The 24506-nt window shown below is 55.5% G+C and overlaps 4 protein-coding genes across 4 annotated transcripts in view; all 4 read left to right on the forward strand.

The window, feature by feature from the left end:
- LOC116436931 (zinc finger protein 79-like) overlaps positions 1–24506 on the forward strand; it is a 509410-nt gene that overhangs the window by 453864 nt on the left and 31040 nt on the right. The gene's annotated exons all lie outside the window — the stretch shown is intronic.
- LOC116436947 (serine/threonine-protein kinase PAK 3-like) lies at positions 1074–7669 on the forward strand. The gene is given in 12 exon segments (XM_032094403.1): positions 1074–1397; positions 2369–2406; positions 2859–2981; positions 3771–3918; positions 4617–4680; positions 5284–5332; positions 5631–5743; positions 6000–6117; positions 6860–6959; positions 7241–7437; positions 7530–7581; positions 7584–7669. Coding segments are annotated over 12 exon segments (1167 nt in total). The 5' UTR covers positions 1074–1318.
- Positions 10083–17045, forward strand: LOC116436946 (serine/threonine-protein kinase PAK 3-like). Its single transcript, XM_032094401.1, is given in 14 exon segments — positions 10083–10403; positions 11375–11412; positions 11866–11988; positions 12778–12925; positions 13624–13687; positions 14291–14339; positions 14638–14750; positions 15007–15124; positions 15869–15941; positions 15944–15967; positions 16247–16443; positions 16536–16559; positions 16561–16674; positions 16911–17045. Coding segments are annotated over 14 exon segments (1266 nt in total). The 5' UTR covers positions 10083–10324; the 3' UTR covers positions 17013–17045.
- LOC116436867 (serine/threonine-protein kinase PAK 3-like) lies at positions 20610–24493 on the forward strand. Its single transcript, XM_032094285.1, is given in 8 exon segments — positions 20610–20636; positions 20713–20988; positions 21777–21849; positions 21852–21923; positions 22616–22679; positions 23282–23330; positions 23631–23743; positions 24000–24493. Coding segments are annotated over 8 exon segments (930 nt in total). The 3' UTR covers positions 24256–24493.

Below are 24506 nucleotides of genomic sequence, written 5' to 3' on the forward strand. Positions count from 1 at the left end.
GGAATTATCCTGGTAAATTACTGCAGTTTTTCAGCAACAGAATTTCAAGGTGCAGCTGGGCCTTTCGGCCATTGCATCGATTTTCAAATGCCACCCGCAGCATCCGAAGTGTGAAGAGCCCAGTGTGAAGCTCCTCAAAGACACTGCAGCAGTTGTCCACCAGCAGACAGGACGTGTCTGTGCTGAGTCACCAGAAAAGCAAGCTAAGCCCGGAGCCATTATTGCACGGGCAAGCAGAGTTGGTTTCCAGAGGAGCTGCATGCACTCGTTTCCCTCTCCCACTCAGTACTTTCTCTCCTCTTTCGAGCTGGCTCCTGGCTTTAACTGGAGCTTTTGACAGAGAAGGGAATGACTGCATCTCATTTTCATTGGGATGTGGCTATCCAAATGTCTGCAAGGAATCTTACAGGGAGCATGGAGCCTGGGCAAACATCTGTGAGGCTGCAGCTTTTGACTGTTTGAAACAGGCCTTCTTTGGGCTCGGCACCTGCAGGCCACCGCACAGCGGTAGCCGGAAGGCTGCTGCCAGAGCTGCAACACAACAAAACCGTGGCAGCCCAAGAATCCGCGCGCAGCTCTTCTGCATGTTGTCCAACGTTAAGGTGCCAAAGAAAGAGCAAGCAGGAAGAGAGGAGCTTTGTGTCAGGAGACAAGCCAACATCTCCCTGTCAGAAAGGGAGGTCAGGCTCCAAACTGAGTCAGAGCAAAGGTCAGCATGCACCTACGTGCTCAAGAAGCAACTGCGCACTGCAATACTCCTGGAAACTGATTTCCTTGGCTTCTTTTGTCCCCTAAATGTCATCAAAGCAGTTAGGGCTTTCAGAAGCAACAAAGATGCCAGCAGGAACAAGCACACTTGCTTTTAGTCAAAGCCTTGGGGAGGAGAAGTCACGTTTGCTTGGATTTCTTGGGGCCCTGCTGGATCGGTGCATTTTCGGAGTTCCCCCGGGATGCCTTGAGCACTGGCTTATGGACGGTAAGGATTTTTTCTCCTGCTTTACGACTGAGGAGATCTTCCCAGGCTTTTCTTTTGCGTCAGCTGTACAGAAGATTTTGGTTGCTGGGCGTAACTATGCCAACAGACCCAGAGCGGCTGCTATTGTGACGTCAAGGGAGCCGGGCCGCATCACAGTGCTGTCAACGCAACGTTGTCCCGGTGCGCGCGAGGCCTCGTTGTCCAGAGCAGCTCTTTGGCTTGCTCGCTGCAGGAGGACCCTCGTGACTGAGGCGTTCTCAGCAGACGGCCTGCACCCCGAGAGGAGTCTTGGTTTTTCCCCCGGGTGGCATTCAGTGTGCAAACCCGCACAGCACTGCTAGAATGATCGGGCAAGTCTGTGCCGCGGTTTGCACGGTTTTTTCTGTGGCGTATTCCGGCTACTTCCTGACCCACCTGACTCGTAAGTAAAGGTTTATCCTGGGGGTAGCCATCACACGGCGTTTGCTTCACTTTGCTCTTTATGCTTGTTTGTAGTGATGAAGCTGATTTGGGAGCAAAAGTGCCATTAAGATGCCGCTCCTTTGGTAAAGCTCCTGCCAACAGCATCAGCTAAAAAGGGGGTGTCTGCACTCGCTGGCGGGTGGAGAGTATTTGCAACGTAACCTGCAGGGGTTGCGTTCCCTCCACGGGAGAGCGCGTGGCGTTGGACACTGTCATTTCCTCAGCTTGCTGCTTCAGCCGAGACAACCTGCAAATTGCGGGCTGGCAGGGAGTCTCACAAGTACTTCTAAAACTTGGCCAGGAGTGAGGGAAAGCACTTTTTTGCTCCACATCCTGCCATTAGAGGCCTTGGCTCTCTGCTGTGACCCTTTGCGGTGCGCCAAGAGAGCGATTCCCTGGGCGATGAAGTGCAAGCTCCTAACCGGTTAGGCTTTGCTCCTGAACCCAGGAGCTGTTCCTGGGCTGCTTTAGAAGAGAACCGCCACAGCTATGGGGCCCTTTGTGGAAGCTTTCCCGGGGTATCATTTGCAGCAAATTGATGGGAATTAGTGTATGCAATTTATTTTTAAAAAATAAAAAACAAATAAAACAACAGCAACAACAACAACAACAACAAAAAACGAAAAGAAAGGTTGCAGGAAAGAGAAGAGGAAAAAGCTGCTTGAGCTGTTGGGCAGAACAGAAGCTCTGACTTAAAGGACACTTGGCATTTCTGTGATCGTGTTTCTATTTCTTCAGTGACAAAAGTAGAGAGAGCCTAGTATCGTGTCCTTGTTGTTCTCTTGCTTGCTGTGGGAAAATCTTGTGTTGCTCCTGGAGGGATGCTGGGAAAGGAAAATGCTCTCTGTTGGGACTGACTTGTCCTGTGGGACTCCCCAGCACAGGCACTTTTCTAATGGCATCTGGTTCCTTTTCCCTTGCTCGCTGCAGGTCACCTCACACGCGGATGGAGACACGCCCGTCCTTTGGTGAGTGGCAAAGGAACCTCTGACCTTGCTGGCATGTAAGAATTGTGCAGCAAGCTGTGAGCTTGGCCTGTTGCGGTAGAGTGTAGAGTGCCAGCCTGAGAGGCGGAAAGAAAGCCCAAGTCGGTGCTGGCATCAGCAGCAGCAAAGGGAGCACTGGCTCTTTCCTAATTTTCCATTGAAGAGCCTTTCAAGAGATGAAAGGCAAGTGTGGCAGGCCAAAGGTGTCTTGCTGATTCTAGCCAGGGTGGAAGATCAAATGCACAGCAAGACGGAGCACCACCTAATTTGCCCATCTTAAGAGGGTGAATTTCACGACTCAGAATCCCACTTTGATCAAAGTTTCTGATTTCCCCTTAGTCTGGGTGAAAAGAAACCAGCTTCCGGAGCTGACAAGAAAGCAGCTCCTGAAGGACTGGCTGCTCCCTGTCCCTCTCACTGCTGTCTGTCTGCAGGGCTCACCAGCAGGGTCAGCACCTCCTCTGGCTCCCTCTCTTGCTGAGGAAGAGGCTGAAGAGGAGCCAAATGACAAGAAGCCTCCATCTGTTGTCCATCCACAGCCTGAACGTGCAGAGCCAGTAAGTGGCACCTGTGGTTGGCACTGCCTTTGGTGCAGGGCCGAGCTTCAAGTTTCTGACGAGCCAGCCCTTGCCGCTCGTGCCTGAAGATGCTGGGGGCTGTGTGCCTGCCATGACGTAGTGCTGCTTCAGCCAGGCCAGGGACCCCTGGCAAATGGCTTCTGAACTTTCACGTTTGAGCGCCATTTTGCCGGGACGCTGAGAGGGCCTGAGAAAGTCTCTTGGGATCAGATGAGAGGCAGCATTGTGCCTTTAAATTGTTGCCAGCGTAGAAGCGAGCCCCTTGGTGCACGGTGTCCCTGCAGGCTCCCCGTGGTCAGCGGCCAGAGACGGTCCAAAGACGCAGTTGACGGCCTTGCAGGACACTTAGGAGACACTGGCCCCTGGGAGGGACCAATTAGCTTCCGGCACAACGGAGACCAGACTGGCCTTCCGGTCAGACACGACCGTGCCCACTCGAGGGTGACTTCATTGCCCAGGGGAGCACAGCAGGAGGAAAGCAACAAGGCTCTGGGGCCCTGCTCCCACCTCTTTCTGTATCTTTGCAACCTCGTCAATACCTTGTTGCAGTCGTCTTGCAGAAAATCGATAAAATGTAGCATGAGCCTGGCCATGTGCTGCTGTAGCACAGCAGCCTTTGGGGTTTGCCCGTTGCCTTTGAGAAGGGCACATGCAAAGCCCCCCCAGCCAAAGAGGCCTGGCGGTGGCTGACAGCCTTCCTTTTGCCGTGTGCTCTGTGGGGTATCTGTGCCAACCACCTTTCTGACGGGCAATCCTTTCTTGTCCCAGCTCTCTCTTGACGCGCGCTCTGCCGTTCAACGCGCCGCTGCACCGGCGCGGTCTGCAGCAGCCAGCACTCCCCCACATGCCAGCACTTCGTCCAGCAGCCCAGCCCAGCAGCTGGAGACGAGAGAGGAGCAGAGCCTGAGGAGACTGAGTACGTCTGGTGTATTTCTGGTCTGCCAGAGCGGTGTGTTTTCTGTGTGTCTCTGTATTGGCTGCGCCAGAAGTTCCTCCTCGCTTTAGTGTCACAGAGGCATTTAGGCCTCCCTCCAAGAGCCGGTTGCTGTGCTTTGAGGCAGCAAGAGAGCGCTCGGCGTGTTCCCGCTGCCTCTGAGGGCAGCTGGCACTGGCTTGGCTTTGCCTGGGCTGCCCTCTGTGCCAAAGACAAAAGCAGAGATTGTTTCTGTTGAGCAGAAGGCTGGCACCTAGCGGGTGACTGGGCCCCAGGGAGCTCTCGGGCCCCAGCTGTTCTCCGGCTGCCATTTTTACGACTGTTCTCACTCCTCCTCTCACTGGTGCACGTTGTTCTCCTAAGTGGCCCTGCCGGTGGCGGCAGGTGCCAGTGCAGAGGCTGCGGAGGCCCTTCCTTAGCTCTGAGGGCCCAGTTCCCAAAGGCCCATCGTTCTGGGTTATCACGTGAGCTGCTGTGCTTGAAAGCCGTGAAGTCCTTCTTGGAAAGGCCAGCTGCTGAAAGGTGGAGAAGATCGCCCTCCCGCTCGCTGTTCTCAGCGGCTGGAAGCCAAGTGACTGCAAAGGGCACAGAGCTCCCGACAGTGGGGCTGCATCTTGGATCGTCTGGGGAGCGGCATCTCCCTTTCAAAGTGAGCACCTTGCACTGCTTTTGTCTTTCAGGGAGCATTGTGAGTCTGGGCGAGCCGAGGAGGAAATACTCGGCGTTTGAAGAACTCGGACGAGGGTAAGTCTGACGCCTGCTCCTTACGCAAAACCGTGGGCCCAGTCTTTGGCCGGTGTAGCGTCAAGCGTGACATCAGGCAAGCTGCGAACACGGTCAGACTCTGGCTTTACCTTCCTGCCACCTCTCAGGACTGCTCAGTCAGAGCAGTCAGAAGGCATCATCAAAGACAACCTGGTGCTGGCAAGGTCTGCCTTGCTTGCAGCAAGGAGCAGGGCCTGGAAGATGTCCCGCCCCTGCCGCAGTATGCCGGCCTACCAGAGCACCTTGTCACCCGAGAGCTGGCAGATAACACTTCTCCAAGGCAGAGTTTTCCAAGTTCTTCTTCTCCAGTTTTTCCAAAGGGTCCCCCTTAGGCTGGGAACGGAACCGATCGGGCGTGTGCCTTGGAGATTTGTAGCAGCCCTTGGTGTTCACATTGGGCCTCCGTTTTCTCCCGGACACCCTGCATGGCAGAGGGCTGCTGGGCTGTTGTGCTAATGGCGGGGGAGGCGCCGCAGCTGGGCGTTTTCCAAACGCTCCAGGCAGCCTGGGGAGATCTCCTGCCCAGGCTGGCTTTCACCGCCAGGGACTAAAGGGCTTTTTCTGCTGCTGTTTTCTTTCTAGGGGTTTTGGAGCTGTTTATAAAGCCCTCGACGCCAGCACAGGACAACAGGTAAAGTGTCAATGCCCCCAGCAGATTTTGCAGCTCTGGAGCGCTTTCGCCGCGGCTGCGAGCCTTGGCTGGAGCTTTGGGTGGCCGCTCCATCTCTGCGGCAGAGGCTGCTCCTCTGAAGCACAGACTAGGCTCAGCAGCCTGCAGACGGCATTTGGGACGGGCTTTGGTCCTTCTCCTAAGCTCTGCCCTCTGGCACAGCTGGGCTGCGTCATTGCACAAGCACTCGCTGCGTGTTCCTGGGGATCTCGTGCGACGAGCGCCTTCTCAAGTCAACGGTCTCTCAATGTCCTTTTAGGTGGCCATCAAGAAAGTGGCGCTTCAAGAGGAGATGTCCGAGGAGCTGGCTGTCAATGAAATCGTGGTCATGAGGGACAGTAGGAACCCCAATATTGTTACCTACTTAGACAGGTGGGGCTATTCTCATGTCAATGTTCCTTTAGGATACTGCAAGCCCAAAGCGGCAAACCCCTTTGGTTGCTGGCAGAAAATGGAGCTGTTTAGGATTTCTCTCCTCCAGTGCAGGGGAGGAGGTTGCACTTGGTCTGCAATAATCTCTTCTGGCATATGCAGCTTGGAGAGCACTTCCAAAAAGCTGGGTCAGCCCCTCGGGTGACTGGGCTGTGCCCAGGTCCTCTCTCTCCATGCCGGGCTTTTCTCCTTTCAGCTACCTGGTCGACGGGGAGCTCTGGCTGGCGATGGAGTTCATGGACGGCGGCACGTTGTATGATGTACTCGGGGCAGTGTACCTCGAGGAAGGACAGATAGGCGCTGTCTGTCGGGAGGTGAGGGATGCCACTTGTGCTTCCCCTGGCCTGCACAGGATGGCCCTTGTCAACTGGTGGTTAAGAACAGCAGAGATTTCTTGCTCACGGCCTTGCTTTGCTGTTGCTGTCACGACACGGAGAAGAAAGAGCATCTGAAGCCAACTGCCTGCCAGTGTCCCCGCACTTCCTAGGCTCTGTTCTCGCACTCTTACGTACTGCCGTTGTGCTCCGGCGCTCGTGCTCGCTGGCTCACTGGCTCGCTCGCTGTGTCGCACTTGTTTCCTCTTGCCAGCTTTGCCTGGAGCCTGTCTGTGTATCCTGCATTCCTTGCCGCTCCAAGCCTGCACGCTGGTGGCAGAATTTCAAGCTAAGGGCAAAGGAGATGCCCTCAGCTTCAAGGACAGCAATTGCAGCCCAGATGGCGTTGGATTCTGGAACTGGTCTAACGTGCTGCTTCCTCCTCTGCTGCCACAAGGCTACCAAGAAAATCTTGCCATGCCGCCCCCCAGCCAAAGGGCACGTGCTACGTACCGAAGGGAGGAGGGGCTTTTGGAAGCTCAGATGTGCCTTTGCTTGGAAAGATGGAACACTCGTCTAAGAGTGTTGAAGCAGCAAGCTCTTCCTCTTGACAGCACTAGGATGCTGCGCCCTGGCTCACTATTCCCTGAGAAAGCTGTCACTCTCGTCGAGCCCGTTCCTTTCTTGCAGGATGCAATCAGGTCCTGAACCTTCACCTTTCCCTTTCTCCTCTCTCTCTCAGTGCCTGCAAGGACTGCATTTCCTTCATTCCCGCCGAGTCATCCACAGAGATGTCAAAAGCTGCAACATTCTTGTGAGCATGGACGGATCTGTGAAATTGGGTGGGTATCCTTGGCGCGGCGCAGCGTTCCCGGGATGCGCTCTGGGGCTGCTCTGGGGTAACTGCCAGTTCTCCAGAAGCGCCGCTTGGCCAGCGCGTGAAACGTGAGGGCATTTTTGAAGTGGCCAGTGCCTTATCTCCCTGGCTGCAGCCCCGCGGAAGCAGAGCACTGCTGCTTTTCCGGCTAGATTCACCGTGGCCTTGTCAGGCTTTGAGCGGGCAATCCTTTGGCTGGGTTTGCCAGTTGTAGCTGGCTTTGACAGGGTTTGTTTTTCTCCGCAGCTGACTTTGGCCTCTGTGCTCAGCTCACCCCTGAGCGCGACAAGTGCAGCTCCAGCGTCGGCACTCCCAGCTGGATGGCGCCGGAAGTCGTGAGAGGAGAAGCCTACGGCCCCAAAGTGGACATCTGGTCACTGGGCATCGTGGGGCTGGAAATGGTGGAAGGGGAAGCTCCTTACCAGAGGGAACCCCGTCTCAGGGTAAGGCGCAGCTTAAAAGTGCGGCTCTGTGTGGAGAGAGCTGCTGTGGCTAGGAAAGGAGCAGGTAGAGTGTCCTCTTCCCTTTTTTGTAGGTTTTAGAACTGATAGAAAGGAACGGGGCCCCAAAACTGCAAAACCCAGGCACCACTCGGCTCTCCTGCGCGACTTTCTCCGCTGCTGCCTGCAGACAGATGAGGACAGGCGCTGGTCTGCCCAGGAACTCCTGAGGTAAGAAAAAGCAAAGCGGCAAAAAGCCCTGCGAGCTGTGGACGCCTGCGTGAAGGGCCAAGAGGACTGGGGGCCACGTGGGCCTAGGCGAGACAGGTCCGGGACCGGAAGGCGGAGGGGCAGATGGTGCCCTCGGTCCTCTTTGTGCGTCTTCCTGGTAGCAACAGGCTTGAGCCTGTTGGACGTGATCTTGGGAAGTAATGGTTCTTTTTGGTTTTGTTTTTCCTTTGGGCAGCATCCTTTTGTGACCTCAGGCGATCCTGCCTCCAGCCTGGCTGCTCTGATCATCTCAGCCAAGCAAGTGCAGGAAGACTGGAGAGGAGACGCTTGCGCCTGAGGAGGCCTTGCTGCCCCGCCAGCTCAGAGGAGTGACGAGGGATGTACCGTGTTTAGGAGAAGATTCGGCGGCCATCCCTGAGTTTTTATAATGAGCTGTTCCGTAGTTAGGAAGTTTATAGTTTTGAGATTTTCTTAGCTTAGCTGGTTTCAGTTAGGACTCTAGACCCCAGAAAGCTTCCTTAATGGAGCATTGTTTAGCTAAGAGTAGAGTATTGCTGATGTAGGGGAGCTGAGAATTATCCTTGAGGTAGAAATGGACGAATCGTCATACTGATGATTAAGCTATGAAAGAAAAAGCTGGGACTCAGCAGAACTGGACCAGGCATGAGCTGTCAGCCTGAACAGGTCACCAGGAGGACAGAATGATGAAGATGAAGATGAAGATGAAGATGAAGAAGTAGCCGGAAGACCCTTGGTTTCAGCCCTTGGTTTCAGCAGGACTGGCAATAAAAAACTGTAAAACCTCCAGAGCCCTGGAAGATTCCCTTCCTTGCCACGCTGTGCCTAAGCTGGACAGCGCCTTCGAAGCCGTGCGCTCTGGACGGGCTGTCCCGTTGATGGCTTTGCGCTGCTTCCCAGCGGCCCAAGGCTCTCTCCCCTCACAGAGGGGCCCTGCCCCGCCCCCCGCGCCCCGTGGCCTCTGCCGCCCCGCCCGCCCTGCGGAGATGCTGCCCCCCCCCCCACCCGCCCCCCGTGCCCTGGCATCCCCCAGCGCCAGCCGCCCCTCACGGCGGGGCAGGAGGAGGGAGCAGGCCCCGCTTGTTCCCCTTTCCTGGCGCTCACGGGGCATCGAAGAGCCAAGGAGGCCTGAAACGGCACGTCCCCCAAACGCTTCCCTCTCTGGTCCTTTTGGGGCACTAACGCGCTCTGCTCAAGGGAGTCCGAGGGCCTACGCTCGGCTTTCCCTGCTAAGGTGTCATTCTTCCTTCTGTAAGCTCCACAACTGGCTGGTTGATGTGAGCTGTCTAGGAGATGGGGAAAACGAGACGCTTTCAAATTGGGGGAATTATCCTGGTAAATTACTGCACTTTTTCAGCAACAGAATTTCAAGGTGCAGCTGGGCCTTTCGGCCATTGCATCGATTTTCAAATGCCACCCGCAGCATCCGAAGTGTGAAGAGCCCAGTGTGAAGCTCCTCAAAGACACTGCAGCAGTTGTCCACCAGCAGACAGGACGTGTCTGTGCTGAGTCACCAGAAAAGCAAGCTAAGCCCGGAGCCATTATTGCACGGGCAAGCAGAGTTGGTTTCCAGAGGAGCTGCATGCACTCGTTTCCCTCTCCCACTCAGTACTTTCTCTCCTCTTTCGAGCTGGCTCCTGGCTTTAACTGGAGCTTTTGACAGAGAAGGGAATGACTGCATCTCATTTTCATTGGGATGTGGCTATCCAAATGTCTGCAAGGAATCTTACAGGGAGCATGGAGCCTGGGCAAACATCTGTGAGGCTGCAGCTTTTGACTGTTTGAAACAGGCCTTCTTTGGGCTCGGCACCTGCAGGCCACCGCACAGCGGTAGCCGGAAGGCTGCTGCCAGAGCTGCAACACAACAAAACCGTGGCAGCCCAAGAATCCGCGCGCAGCTCTTCTGCATGTTGTCCAACGTTAAGGTGCCAAAGAAAGAGCAAGCAGGAAGAGAGGAGCTTTGTGTCAGGAGACAAGCCAACATCTCCCTGTCAGAAAGGGAGGTCAGGCTCCAAACTGAGTCAGAGCAAAGGTCAGCATGCACCTACGTGCTCAAGAAGCAACTGCGCACTGCAATACTCCTGGAAACTGATTTCCTTGGCTTCTTTTGTCCCCTAAATGTCATCAAAGCAGTTAGGGCTTTCAGAAGCAACAAAGATGCCAGCAGGAACAAGCACACTTGCTTTTAGTCAAAGCCTTGGGGAGGAGAAGTCACGTTTGCTTGGATTTCTTGGGGCCCTGCTGGATCGGTGCATTTTCGGAGTTCCCCCGGGATGCCTTGAGCACTGGCTTATGGACGGTAAGGATTTTTTCTCCTGCTTTACGACTGAGGAGATCTTCCCAGGCTTTTCTTTTGCGTCAGCTGTACAGAAGATTTTGGTTGCTGGGCGTAACTATGCCAACAGACCCAGAGCGGCTGCTATTGTGACGTCAAGGGAGCCGGGCCGCATCACAGTGCTGTCAACGCAACGTTGTCCCGGTGCGCGCGAGGCCTCGTTGTCCAGAGCAGCTCTTTGGCTTGCTCGCTGCAGGAGGACCCTCGTGACTGAGGCGTTCTCAGCAGACGGCCTGCACCCCGAGAGGAGTCTTGGTTTTTCCCCCGGGTGGCATTCAGTGTGCAAACCCGCACAGCACTGCTAGAATGATCGGGCAAGTCTGTGCCGCGGTTTGCACGGTTTTTTCTGTGGCGTATTCCGGCTACTTCCTGACCCACCTGACTCGTAAGTAAAGGTTTATCCTGGGGGTAGCCATCACACGGCGTTTGCTTCACTTTGCTCTTTATGCTTGTTTGTAGTGATGAAGCTGATTTGGGAGCAAAAGTGCCATTAAGATGCCGCTCCTTTGGTAAAGCTCCTGCCAACAGCATCAGCTAAAAAGGGGGTGTCTGCACTCGCTGGCGGGTGGAGAGTATTTGCAACGTAACCTGCAGGGGTTGCGTTCCCTCCACGGGAGAGCGCGTGGCGTTGGACACTGTCATTTCCTCAGCTTGCTGCTTCAGCCGAGACAACCTGCAAATTGCGGGCTGGCAGGGAGTCTCACAAGTACTTCTAAAACTTGGCCAGGAGTGAGGGAAAGCACTTTTTTGCTCCAAATCCTGCCATTAGAGGCCTTGGCTCTCTGCTGTGACCCTTTGCGGTGCGCCAAGAGAGCGATTCCCTGGGCGATGAAGTGCAAGCTCCTAACCGGTTAGGCTTTGCTCCTGAACCCAGGAGCTGTTCCTGGGCTGCTTTAGAAGAGAACCGCCACAGCTATGGGGCCCTTTGTGGAAGCTTTCCCGGGGTATCATTTGCAGCAAATTGATGGGAATTAGTGTATGCAATTTATTTTTAAAAAATAAAAAACAAATAAAACAACAGCAACAACAACAACAACAACAAAAAACGAAAAGAAAGGTTGCAGGAAAGAGAAGAGGAAAAAGCTGCTTGAGCTGTTGGGCAGAACAGAAGCTCTGACTTAAAGGACACTTGGCATTTCTGTGATCGTGTTTCTATTTCTTCAGTGACAAAAGTAGAGAGAGCCTAGTATCGTGTCCTTGTTGTTCTCTTGCTTGCTGTGGGAAAATCTTGTGTTGCTCCTGGAGGGATGCTGGGAAAGGAAAATGCTCTCTGTTGGGACTGACTTGTCCTGTGGGACTCCCCAGCACAGGCACTTTTCTAATGGCATCTGGTTCCTTTTCCCTTGCTCGCTGCAGGTCACCTCACACGCGGATGGAGACACGCCCGTCCTTTGGTGAGTGGCAAAGGAACCTCTGACCTTGCTGGCATGTAAGAATTGTGCAGCAAGCTGTGAGCTTGGCCTGTTGCGGTAGAGTGTAGAGTGCCAGCCTGAGAGGCGGAAAGAAAGCCCAAGTCGGTGCCTGGCATCAGCAGCAGCAAAGGGAGCACTGGCTCTTTCCTAATTTTCCATTGAAGAGCCTTTCAAGAGATGAAAGGCAAGTGTGGCAGGCCAAAGGTGTCTTGCTGATTCTAGCCAGGGTGGAAGATCAAATGCACAGCAAGACGGAGCACCACCTAATTTGCCCATCTTAAGAGGGTGAATTTCACGACTCAGAATCCCACTTTGATCAAAGTTTCTGATTTCCCCTTAGTCTGGGTGAAAAGAAACCAGCTTCCGGAGCTGACAAGAAAGCAGCTCCTGAAGGACTGGCTGCTCCCTGTCCCTCTCACTGCTGTCTGTCTGCAGGGCTCACCAGCAGGGTCAGCACCTCCTCTGGCTCCCTCTCTTGCTGAGGAAGAGGCTGAAGAGGAGCCAAATGACAAGAAGCCTCCATCTGTTGTCCATCCACAGCCTGAACGTGCAGAGCCAGTAAGTGGCACCTGTGGTTGGCACTGCCTTTGGTGCAGGGCCGAGCTTCAAGTTTCTGACGAGCCAGCCCTTGCCGCTCGTGCCTGAAGATGCTGGGGGCTGTGTGCCTGCCATGACGTAGTGCTGCTTCAGCCAGGCCAGGGACCCCTGGCAAATGGCTTCTGAACTTTCACGTTTGAGCGCCATTTTGCCGGGACGCTGAGAGGGCCTGAGAAAGTCTCTTGGGATCAGATGAGAGGCAGCATTGTGCCTTTAAATTGTTGCCAGCGTAGAAGCGAGCCCCTTGGTGCACGGTGTCCCTGCAGGCTCCCCGTGGTCAGCGGCCAGAGACGGTCCAAAGACGCAGTTGACGGCCTTGCAGGACACTTAGGAGACACTGGCCCCTGGGAGGGACCAATTAGCTTCCGGCACAACGGAGACCAGACTGGCCTTCCGGTCAGACACGACCGTGCCCACTCGAGGGTGACTTCATTGCCCAGGGGAGCACAGCAGGAGGAAAGCAACAAGGCTCTGGGGCCCTGCTCCCACCTCTTTCTGTATCTTTGCAACCTCGTCAATACCTTGTTGCAGTCGTCTTGCAGAAAATCGATAAAATGTAGCATGAGCCTGGCCATGTGCTGCTGTAGCACAGCAGCCTTTGGGGTTTGCCCGTTGCCTTTGAGAAGGGCACATGCAAAGCCCCCCCAGCCAAAGAGGCCTGGCGGTGGCTGACAGCCTTCCTTTTGCCGTGTGCTCTGTGGGGTATCTGTGCCAACCACCTTTCTGACGGGCAATCCTTTCTTGTCCCAGCTCTCTCTTGACGCGCGCTCTGCCGTTCAACGCGCCGCTGCACCGGCGCGGTCTGCAGCAGCCAGCACTCCCCCACATGCCAGCACTTCGTCCAGCAGCCCAGCCCAGCAGCTGGAGACGAGAGAGGAGCAGAGCCTGAGGAGACTGAGTACGTCTGGTGTATTTCTGGTCTGCCAGAGCGGTGTGTTTTCTGTGTGTCTCTGTATTGGCTGCGCCAGAAGTTCCTCCTCGCTTTAGTGTCACAGAGGCATTTAGGCCTCCCTCCAAGAGCCGGTTGCTGTGCTTTGAGGCAGCAAGAGAGCGCTCGGCGTGTTCCCGCTGCCTCTGAGGGCAGCTGGCACTGGCTTGGCTTTGCCTGGGCTGCCCTCTGTGCCAAAGACAAAAGCAGAGATTGTTTCTGTTGAGCAGAAGGCTGGCACCTAGCGGGTGACTGGGCCCCAGGGAGCTCTCGGGCCCCAGCTGTTCTCCGGCTGCCATTTTTACGACTGTTCTCACTCCTCCTCTCACTGGTGCACGTTGTTCTCCTAAGTGGCCCTGCCGGTGGCGGCAGGTGCCAGTGCAGAGGCTGCGGAGGCCCTTCCTTAGCTCTGAGGGCCCAGTTCCCAAAGGCCCATCGTTCTGGGTTATCACGTGAGCTGCTGTGCTTGAAAGCCGTGAAGTCCTTCTTGGAAAGGCCAGCTGCTGAAAGGTGGAGAAGATCGCCCTCCCGCTCGCTGTTCTCAGCGGCTGGAAGCCAAGTGACTGCAAAGGGCACAGAGCTCCCGACAGTGGGGCTGCATCTTGGATCGTCTGGGGAGCGGCATCTCCCTTTCAAAGTGAGCACCTTGCACTGCTTTTGTCTTTCAGGGAGCATTGTGAGTCTGGGCGAGCCGAGGAGGAAATACTCGGCGTTTGAAGAACTCGGACGAGGGTAAGTCTGACGCCTGCTCCTTACGCAAAACCGTGGGCCCAGTCTTTGGCCGGTGTAGCGTCAAGCGTGACATCAGGCAAGCTGCGAACACGGTCAGACTCTGGCTTTACCTTCCTGCCACCTCTCAGGACTGCTCAGTCAGAGCAGTCAGAAGGCATCATCAAAGACAACCTGGTGCTGGCAAGGTCTGCCTTGCTTGCAGCAAGGAGCAGGGCCTGGAAGATGTCCCGCCCCTGCCGCAGTATGCCGGCCTACCAGAGCACCTTGTCACCCGAGAGCTGGCAGATAACACTTCTCCAAGGCAGAGTTTTCCAAGTTCTTCTTCTCCAGTTTTTCCAAAGGGTCCCCCTTAGGCTGGGAACGGAACCGATCGGGCGTGTGCCTTGGAGATTTGTAGCAGCCCTTGGTGTTCACATTGGGCCTCCGTTTTCTCCCGGACACCCTGCATGGCAGAGGGCTGCTGGGCTGTTGTGCTAATGGCGGGGGAGGCGCCGCAGCTGGGCGTTTTCCAAACGCTCCAGGCAGCCTGGGGAGATCTCCTGCCCAGGCTGGCTTTCACCGCCAGGGACTAAAGGGCTTTTTCTGCTGCTGTTTTCTTTCTAGGGGTTTTGGAGCTGTTTATAAAGCCCTCGACGCCAGCACAGGACAACAGGTAAAGTGTCAATGCCCCCAGCAGATTTTGCAGCTCTGGAGCGCTTTCGCCGCGGCTGCGAGCCTTGGCTGGAGCTCTGGGTGGCCGCTCCATCTCTGCGGCAGAGGCTGCTCCTCTGAAGCACAGACTAGGCTCAGCAGCCTGCAGACGGCATTTGGGACGGGCTTTGGTCCTTCTCCTAAGCTCTGCCCTCTGGCACAGCTGGGCTGCGTCATTGCACAAGCACTCGCTGCGTGTTCCTGGGGATCTCGTGCGACGAGCGCCTTCTCAAGTCAACGGTCTCTCAATGTCCTTTTAGGTGGCCATCAAGAAAGTGGCGCTTCAAGAGGAGATGTCCGAGGAGCTGGCTGTCAATGAAATCGTGGTCATGAGGGACAGTAGGAACCCCAATATTGTTACCTACTTAGACAGGTGGGGCTATTCTCATGTCAATGTTCCTTTAGGATACTGCAAGCCCAAAGCGGCAAACCCCTTTGGTTGCTGGCAGAAAATGGAGCTGTTTAGGATTTCTCTCCTCCAGTGCAGGGGAGGAGGTTGCACTTGGTCTGCAATAATCTCTTCTGGCATATGCAGCTTGGAGAGCACTTCCAAAAAGCTGGGTCAGCCCCTCGGGTGACTGGGCTGTGCCCAGGTCCTCTCTCTCCATGCCGGGCTTTTCTCCTTTCAGCTACCTGGTCGACGGGGAGCTCTGGCTGGCGATGGAGTTCATGGACGGCGGCACGTTGTATGATGTACTCGGGGCAGTGTACCTCGAGGAAGGACAGATAGGCGCTGTCTGTCGGGAGGTGAGGGATGCCACTTGTGCTTCCCCTGGCCTGCACAGGATGGCCCTTGTCAACTGGTGGTTAAGAACAGCAGAGATTTCTTGCTCACGGCCTTGCTTTGCTGTTGCTGTCACGACACGGAGAAGAAAGAGCATCTGAAGCCAACTGCCTGCCAGTGTCCCCGCACTTCCTAGGCTCTGTTCTCGCACTCTTACGTACTGCCGTTGTGCTCCGGCGCTCGTGCTCGCTGGCTCACTGGCTCGCTCGCTGTGTCGCACTTGTTTCCTCTTGCCAGCTTTGCCTGGAGCCTGTCTGTGTATCCTGCATTCCTTGCCGCTCCAAGCCTGCACGCTGGTGGCAGAATTTCAAGCTAAGGGCAAAGGAGATGCCCTCAGCTTCAAAGGACAGCATTGCAGCCCAGATGGCGTTGGATTCTGGAACTGGTCTAACGTGCTGCTTCCTCCTCTGCTGCCACAAGGCTACCAAGAAAATCTTTGCCATGCCGCCCCCCAGCCAAAGGGCACGTGCTACGTACCGAAGGGAGGAGGGGCTTTTGGAAGCTCAGATGTGCCTTTGCTTGGAAAGATGGAACACTCGTCTAAGAGTGTTGAAGCAGCAAGCTCTTCCTCTTGACAGCACTAGGATGCTGCGCCCTGGCTCACTATTCCCTGAGAAAGCTGTCACTCTCGTCGAGCCCGTTCCTTTCTTGCAGGATGCAATCAGGTCCTGAACCTTCAACCTTTCCCTTTCTCCCTCTCTCATCAGTGCCTGCAAGGACTGCATTTCCTTCATTCCCGCCGAGTCATCCACAGAGATGTCAAAAGCTGCAACATTCTTGTAGCATGGACGGATCTGTGAAATTGGGTGGGTATCCTTGGCGCGGCGCAGCGTTCCCGGGATGCGCTCTGGGGGCTGCTCTGGGGTAACTGCCAGTTCTCCAGAGCGCCGCTTGGCCAGCGCGTGAAACGTGAGGGCATTTTTGAAGTGGCCAGTGCCTTATCTCCCTGGCTGCAGCCCCGCGGAAGCAGCACTGCTGCTTTTCCGGCTAGATTCACCGTGGCCTTGTCAGGCTTTGAGCGGGCAATCCTTTGGCTGGGTTTGCCAGTTGTAGCTGGCTTTGACAGGGTTTGTTTTTCTCCGCAGCTGACTTTGGCCTCTGTGCTCAGCTCACCCCTGAGCGCGACAAGTGCAGCTCCAGCGTCGGCACTCCCAGCTGGATGGCGCCGGAAGTCGTGAGAGGAGAAGCCTACGGCCCCAAAGTGGACATCTGGTCACTGGGCATCGTGGGGCTGGAAATGGTGGAAGGGGAAGCTCCTTACCAGAGGGAACCCCGTCTCAGGGTAAGGCGCAGCTTAAAAGTGCGGCTCTGTGTGGAGAGAGCTGCTGTGGCTAGGAAAGGAGCAGGTAGAGTGTCCTCTTCCCTTTTTTGTAGGTTTTAGAACTGATAGAAAGGAACGGGGGCCCCAAAACTGCAAAACCCCAGGCACCACTCGGCTCTCCTGCGCGACTTTCTCCGCTGCTGCCTGCAGACAGATGAGGACAGGCGCTGGTCTGCCCAGGAACTCCTGAAGGTAAGAAAAAGCAAAGCGGCAAAAAGCCCTGCGAGCTGTGGACGCCTGCGTGAAGGGCCAAAGAGGACTGGGGGCCACGTGGGCCTGGGCGAGACAGGTCCGGGACCGGAAGGCGGAGGGGCAGATGGTGCCCTCGGTCCTCTTTGTGCGTCTTCCTGGTAGCAACAGGCTTGAGCCTGTTGGACGTGATCTTGGGAAGTAATGGTTCTTTTTGGTTTTGTTTTTCCTTTGGGCAGCATCCTTTTGTGACCTCAGGCGATCCTGCCTCCAGCCTGGCTGCTCTGATCATCTCAGCCAAGCAAGTGCAGGAAGACTGGAGAGGAGACGCTTGCGCCTGAGGAGGCCTTGCTGCCCCGCCAGCTCAGAGGAGTGACGAGGCGATGTACCGTGTTTAGGAGAAGATTCGGCGGCCATCCCCTGAGTTTTATAATGAGCTGTTCCGTAGTTAGGAAGTTTATAGTTTTGAGATTTTCTTAGCTTACTGGTTTCAGTTAGGACTCTAGACCCCAGAAGCTTCCTTAATGGAGCATGTTTAGCTAAGAGTAGAGTATTGCTGATGTAGGGGAGCTGAGAATTATCCTTGAGGTAGAAATGGACGAATCGTCATACTGATGATTAAGCTATGAAAGAAAAAGCTGGGACTCAGCAGAACTGGACCAGGCACGAGCTGTCAGCCTGAACAGGTCACCAGGAGGACAGAATGATGAAGATGAAGATGAAGATGAAGATGAAGATGAAGAAGTAGCCGGAAGACCCTTGGTTTCAGCCCTTGGTTTCAGCAGGACTGGCAATAAAAAACTGTAAAACCTCCAGAGCCCTGGAAGATTCCCTTCCTTGCCACGCTGTGCCTAAGCTGGCAGCGCCTTCGAAGCCGTGCGCTCTGGACGGGCTGTCCCGTTGATGGCTTTGCGCTGCTTCCCAGCGGCCCAAGGCTCTCCCCCCTCACAGAGGGGCCCTGCCCCGCCCCCCGCGCCCCGTGGCCTCTGCCGCCCCGCCCGCCCTGCGGAGATGTTGCCCCCCCCCCCACCCGCCCCCCGTGCCCTGGCATCCCCCAGCGCCAGCCGCCCCTCACGGCGGGGCAGGAGGAGGGAGCAGGCCCCGCTTGTTCCCCTTTCCTGGCGCTCACGGGCATCGAAGAGCCAAGGAGGCCTGAAACGGCACGTCCCCCAAACGCTTCCCTCTCTGGTCCTTTTGGGGCACTAACGCGCTCTGCTCAAGGGAGTCCGAGGGCCTACGCTCGGCTTTCCCTGCTAAGGTGTCATTCTTCCTTCTGTAGCTCCACAACTGGCTGGTTGATGTGAGCTGTCTAGGAGATGGGGAAAACGAGACGCTTTCAAATTGGGGGAATTTATCCTGGTAAATTACTGCAGTTTTTTCAGCAACAGAATTTCAAGGTGCAGCTGGGCCTTTCAGCCATTGCATCGATTTTCAAATGCCACCCGCAGCATCAAGTGTGAAGAGCCCAGTGTGAAGCTCCTCAAAGACACTGCTGCAGTGTCCACCAGCAGACAGGACGTGTCTGTGCTGAGTCACCAGAAAAGCAAGCTAAGCCCGGAGCCATTATTGCACGGGCAAGCAGAGTTGGTTTCCAGAGGAGCTGCATGCACTCGTTTCCCTCTCCCACTCAGTACTTTCTCTCCTCTTTCGAGCTGGCTCCTGGCTTTAACTGGAGCTTTTGACAGAGAAGGGAATGACTGCATCTCATTTTCATTGGGATGTGGCTATCCAATGTCTGCAAGGAATCTTACAGGGAGCATGGAGCCTAGGCAAACATCTGTGAGGCTGCAGCTTTTGACTGTTTGAAACAGGCCTTCTTTGGGCTCGGCACCTGCAGGCCACCGCACAGCGGTAGCCGGAAGGCTGCTGCCAGAGCTGCAACACAACAAAACCGTGGCAGCCCAAGAATCCGCGCGCAGCTCTTCTGCATGTTGTCCAACGTTAAGGTGCCAAAGAAGAGCAAGCAGGAAGAGAGGAGCTTTGTGTCAGGAGACAAGCCAACATCTCCCTGTCAGAAAGGGAGGTCAGGCTCCAAACTGAGTCAGAGCAAAGGTCAGCATGCACCTACGTGCTCAAGAAGCAACTGCGCACTGCAATACTCCTGGAAACTGATTTCCTTGGCTTCTTTTGTCCCCTAAATGTCATCAAAGCAGTTAGGGCTTTCAGAAGCAACAAAGATGCCAGCAGGAACAAGCACACTTGCTTTTAGTCAAAGCCTTGGGGAGGAGAAGTCACATTTGCTTGGATTTCTTGGGGCCCTGCTGGATCGGTGCATTTTCGGAGTTCCCCCCGGGATGCCTTGAGCACTGGCTTATGGACGGTAAGGATTTTTTCTCCTGCTTTACGACTGAGGAGATCTTCCCAGGCTTTTCTTTTGCGTCAGCTGTACAGAAGATTTTGGTTGCTGGGCGTAACTATGCCAACAGACCCAGAGCGGCTGCTATTGTGACGTCAAGGGAGCCGGGCCGCATCACAGTGCTGTCAACGCAACGTTGTCCCGGTGCGCGCGAGGCCTCGTTGTCCAGAGCAGCTCTTTGGCTTGCTCGCTGCAGGGACCCTCGTGACTGAGGCGTTCTCAGCAGACGGCCTGCACCCCGAGAGGAGTCTTGGTTTTTCCCCCGGTGGCATTCAGTGTGCAAACCCGCACAGCACTGCTAGAATGATCGGGCAAGTCTGTGCCGCGGTTTGCACGGTTTTTTCTGTGGCGTATTCCGGCTACTTCCTGACCCACCTGACTCGTAAGTAAAGGTTTATCCTGGGGGTAGCCATCACACGGCGTTTGCTTCACTTTGCTCTTTATGCTTGTTTGTAGTGATGAAGCTGATTTGGGAGCAAAAGTGCCATTAAGATGCCGCTCCTTTGGTAAAGCTCCTGCCAACAGCATCAGCTAAAAAGGGGGTGTCTGCACTCGCTGGCGGGTGGAGAGTATTTGCAACGTAACCTGCAGGGGTTGCGTTCCCTCCACGGGAGAGCGCGTGGCGTTGGACACTGTCATTTCCTCAGCTTGCTGCTTCAGCCGAGACAACCTGCAAATTGCGGGCTGGCAGGGAGTCTCACAAGTACTTCTAAAACTTGGCCAGGAGTGAGGGAAAGCACTTTTTTGCTCCAAATCCTGCCATTAGAGGCCTTGGCTCTCTGCTGTGACCCTTTGCGTGCGCCAAGAGCGATTCCCTGGCGATGAAGTGCAAGCTCCTAACCGGTTAGGCTTTGCTCCTGAACCCAGGAGCTGTTCCTGGGCTGCTTTAGAAGAGAACCGCCACAGCTATGGGGCCCTTTGTGGAAGCTTTCCCGGGGTATCATTTGCAGCAAATTGATGGGAATTAGTGTATGCAATTTATTTTTAAAAAATAAAAAACAAATAAAACAACAGCAACAACAACAACAACAACAAAAAACGAAAGAAAGGTTGCAGGAAAGAGAAGAGGAAAAAGCTGCTTGAGCTGTTGGGCAGAACAGAAGCTCTGACTTAAAGGACACTTGGCATTTCTGTGATCGTGTTTCTATTTCTTCAGTGACAAAAGTAGAGAGAGCCTAGTATCGTGTCCTTGTTGTTCTCTTGCTTGCTGTGGGAAAATCTTGTGTTGCTCCTGGAGGGATGCTGGGAAAGGAAAATGCTCTCTGTTGGGACTGACTTGTCCTGTGGGACTCCCCAGCACAGGCACTTTTCTAATGGCATCTGGTTCCTTTTCCCTTGCTCGCTGCAGGTCACCTCACACGCGGATGGAGACACCCGCCCGTCCTTTGGTGAGTGGCAAAGGAACCTCTGACCTTGCTGGCATGTAAGAATTGTGCAGCAAGCTGTGAGCTTGGCCTGTTGCGGTAGAGTGTAGAGTGCCAGCCTGAGAGGCGGAAAGAAAGCCCAAGTCGGTGCTGGCATCAGCAGCAGCAAAGGGAGCACTGGCTCTTTCCTAATTTTCCATTGAAGAGCCTTTCAAGAGATGAAAGGCAAGTGTGGCAGGCCAAAGGTGTCTTGCTGATTCTAGCCAGGTGGAAGATCAAATGCACAGCAAGACGGAGCACCACCTAATTTGCCCATCTTAGAGGGTGAATTTCACGACTCAGAATCCCACTTTGATCAAAGTTTCTGATTTCCCCTTAGTCTGGGTGAAAAGAAACCAGCTTCCGGAGCTGACAAGAAAGCAGCTCCTGAAGGACTGGCTGCTCCCTGTCCCTCTCACTGCTGTCTGTCTGCAGGGCTCACCAGCAGGGTCAGCACCTCCTCTGGCTCCCTCTCTTGCTGAGGAAGAGGCTGAAGAGGAGCCAAATGACAAGAAGCCTCCATCTGTTGTCCATCCACAGCCTGAACGTGCAGAGCCAGTAAGTGGCACCTGTGGTTGGCACTGCCTTTGGTGCAGGGCCGAGCTTCAAGTTTCTGACGAGCCAGCCCTTGCCGCTCGTGCCTGAAGATGCTGGGGGCTGTGTGCCTGCCATGACGTAGTGCTGCTTCAGCCAGGCCAGGACCCCTGGCAAATGGCTTCTGAACTTTCACGTTTGAGCGCCATTTTGCCGGGACGCTGAGAGGGCCTGAGAAAGTCTCTTGGGATCAGATGAGAGGCAGCATTGTGCCTTTAAATTGTTGCCAGCGTAGAAGCGAGCCCCTTGGTGCACGGTGTCCCTGCAGGCTCCCCGTGGTCAGCGGCCAGAGACGGTCCAAAGACGCAGTTGACGGCCTTGCAGGACACTTAGGAGACACTGGCCCCTGGGAGGGACCAATTAGCTTCCGGCACAACGGAGACCAGACTGGCCTTCCGGTCAGACACGACCATGCCCACTCGAGGGTGACTTCATTGCCCAGGGGAGCACAGCAGGAGGAAAGCAACAAGGCTCTGGGGCCCTGCTCCCACCTCTTGCTGTATCTTTGCAACCTCGTCAATACCTTGTTGCAGTCGTCTTGCAGAAAATCGATAAAATGTAGCATGAGCCTGGCCATGTGCTGCTGTAGCACAGCAGCCTTTGGGGTTTGCCCGTTGCCTTTGAGAAGGGCACATGCAAAGCCCCCCCAGCCAAAGAGGCCTGGCGGTGGCTGACAGCCTTCCTTTTGCCGTGTGCTCTGTGGGGTATCTGTGCCAACCACCTTTCTGACGGGCAATCCTTTCTTGTCCCAGCTCTCTCTTGACGCGCGCTCTGCCGTTCAACGCGCCGCTGCACCGGCGCGGTCTGCAGCAGCCAGCACTCCCCCACATGCAGCACTTCGTCCAGCAGCCCAGCCCAGCAGCTGGAGACGAGAGAGGAGCAGAGCCTGAGGAGACTGAGTACTCTGGTGTATTTCTGTCTGCCAGAGCGGTGTGTTTTCTGCGTGTCTCTGTATTGGCTGCGCCAGAAGTTCCTCCTCGCTTTAGTGTCACAGAGGCATTTAGGCCTCCCTCCAAGAGCCGGTTGCTGTGCTTTGAGGCAGCAAGAGAGCGCTCGGCGTGTTCCCGCTGCCTCTGAGGGCAGCTGGCACTGGCTTGGCTTTGCCTGGGCTGCCCTCTGTGCCAAAGACAAAGCAGAGATTGTTTCTGTTGAGCAGAAGGCTGGCACCTAGCGGTGACTGGGCCCCGGGAGCTCTCGGGCCCCAGCTGTTCTCCGGCTGCCATTTTTACGACTGTTCTCACTCCTCCTCTCACTGGTGCACGTTGTTCTCCTAAGTGGCCCTGCCGGTGGCGGCAGGTGCCAGTGCAGAGGCTGCGGAGGCCCTTCCTTAGCTCTGAGGGCCCAGTTCCCAAAGGCCCATCGTTCTGGGTTATCACGTGAGCTGCTGTGCTTGAAAGCCGTGAAGTCCTTCTTGGAAAGGCCAGCTGCTGAAAGGTGGAGAAGATCGCCCTCCCGCTCGCTGTTCTCAGCGGCTGGAAGCCAAGTGACTGCAAAGGGCACAGAGCTCCCGACAGTGGGGCTGCATCTTGGATCGTCTGGGGAGCGGCATCTCCCTTTCAAAGTGAGCACCTTGCACTGCTTTGTCTTTCAGGGAGCATTGTGAGTCTGGGCGAGCCGAGGAGGAAATACTCGGCGTTTGAAGAACTCGGACGAGGGTAAGTCTGACGCCTGCTCCTTACGCAAAACCGTGGGCCCAGTCTTTGGCCGGTGTGTAGCGTCAAGCGTGACATCAGGCAAGCTGCGAACACGGTCAGACTCTGGCTTTACCTTCCTGCCACCTCTCAGGACTGCTCAGTCAGAGCAGTCAGAAGGCATCATCAAAGACACCTGGTGCTGGCAAGGTCTGCCTTGCTTGCAGCAAGGAGCAGGGCCTGGAAGATGTCCCGCCCCTGCCGCAGTATGCCGGCCTACCAGAGCACCTTGTCACCCGAGAGCTGGCAGATAACACTTCTCCAAGGCAGAGTTTTCCAAGTTCTTCTTCTCCAGTTTTTCCAAAGGGTCCCCCTTAGGCTGGGAACGGAACCGATCGGCGTGTGCCTTGGAGATTTGTAGCAGCCCTTGGTTTCACATTGGGCCTCCGTTTTTCTCCCGGACACCCTGCATGGCAGAGGGCTGCTGGGCTGTTGTGCTAATGGCGGGGGAGGCACCGCAGCTGGGCGTTTTCCAAATCTCCAGGCAGCCTGGGGAGATCTCCTGCCCAGGCTGGCTTTCACCGCCAGGGACTAAAGGGCTTTTTCTGCTGCTGTTTTCTTTCTAGGGGTTTTGGAGCTGTTTATAAAGCCCTCGACGCCAGCACAGGACAACAGGTAAAGTTGTCAATGCCCCCAGCAGATTTTGCAGCTCTGGAGCGCTTTCGCCGCGGCTGCGAGCCTTGGCTGGAGCTCTGGGTGGCCGCTCCAATCTCTGCGGCAGAGGCTGCTCCTCTGAAGCACAGACTAGGCTCAGCAGCCTGCAGACGGCATTTGGGACGGGCTTTGGTCCTTCTCCTAAGCTCTGCCCTCTGGCACAGCTGGGCTGCGTCATTGCACAAGCACTCGCTGCGTGTTCCTGGGGATCTCGTGCGACGAGCGCCTTCTCAAGTCAACGGTCTCTCAATGTCCTTTTAGGTGGCCATCAAGAAAGTGGCGCTTCAAGAGGAGATGTCCGAGGAGCTGGCTGTCAATGAAATCGTGGTCATGAGGGACAGTAGGAACCCCAATATTGTTACCTACTTAGACAGGTGGGGCTATTCTCATGTCAATGTTCCTTTAGGATACTGCAAGCCCAAAGCGGCAAACCCCTTTGGTTGCTGGCAGAAAATGGAGCTGTTTAGGATTTCTCTCCTCCAGTGCAGGGGAGGAGGTTGCACTTGGTCTGCAATAATCTCTTCTGGCATATGCAGCTTGGAGAGCACTTCCAAAAAGCTGGGTCAGCCCCTCGGGTGACTGGGCTGTGCCCAGGTCCTCTCTCTCCATGCCGGGCTTTTCTCCTTTCAGCTACCTGGTCGACGGGGAGCTCTGGCTGGCGATGGAGTTCATGGACGGCGGCACGTTGTATGATGTACTCGGGGCAGTGTACCTCGAGGAAGGACAGATAGGCGCTGTCTGTCGGGAGGTGAGGGATGCCACTTGTGCTTCCCCTGGCCTGCACAGGATGGCCCTTGTCAACTGGTGGTTAAGAACAGCAGAGATTTCTTGCTCACGGCCTTGCTTTGCTGTTGCTGTCACGACACGGAGAAGAAAGAGCATCTGAAGCCAACTGCCTGCCAGTGTCCCCGCACTTCCTAGGCTCTGTTCTCGCACTCTTACGTACTGCCGTTGTGCTCCGGCGCTCGTGCTCGCTGGCTCACTGGCTCGCTCGCTGTGTCGCACTTGTTTCCTCTTGCCAGCTTTGCCTGGAGCCTGTCTGTGTATCCTGCATTCCTTGCCGCTCCAAGCCTGCACGCTGGTGGCAGAATTTCAAGCTAAGGGCAAAGGAGATGCCCTCAGCTTCAAAGGACAGCA

The sequence above is a fragment of the Corvus moneduloides genome, chromosome 31 (genome assembly GCF_009650955.1).
Source record: "Corvus moneduloides isolate bCorMon1 chromosome 31, bCorMon1.pri, whole genome shotgun sequence".
NCBI lineage: Eukaryota > Metazoa > Chordata > Aves > Passeriformes > Corvidae > Corvus > Corvus moneduloides.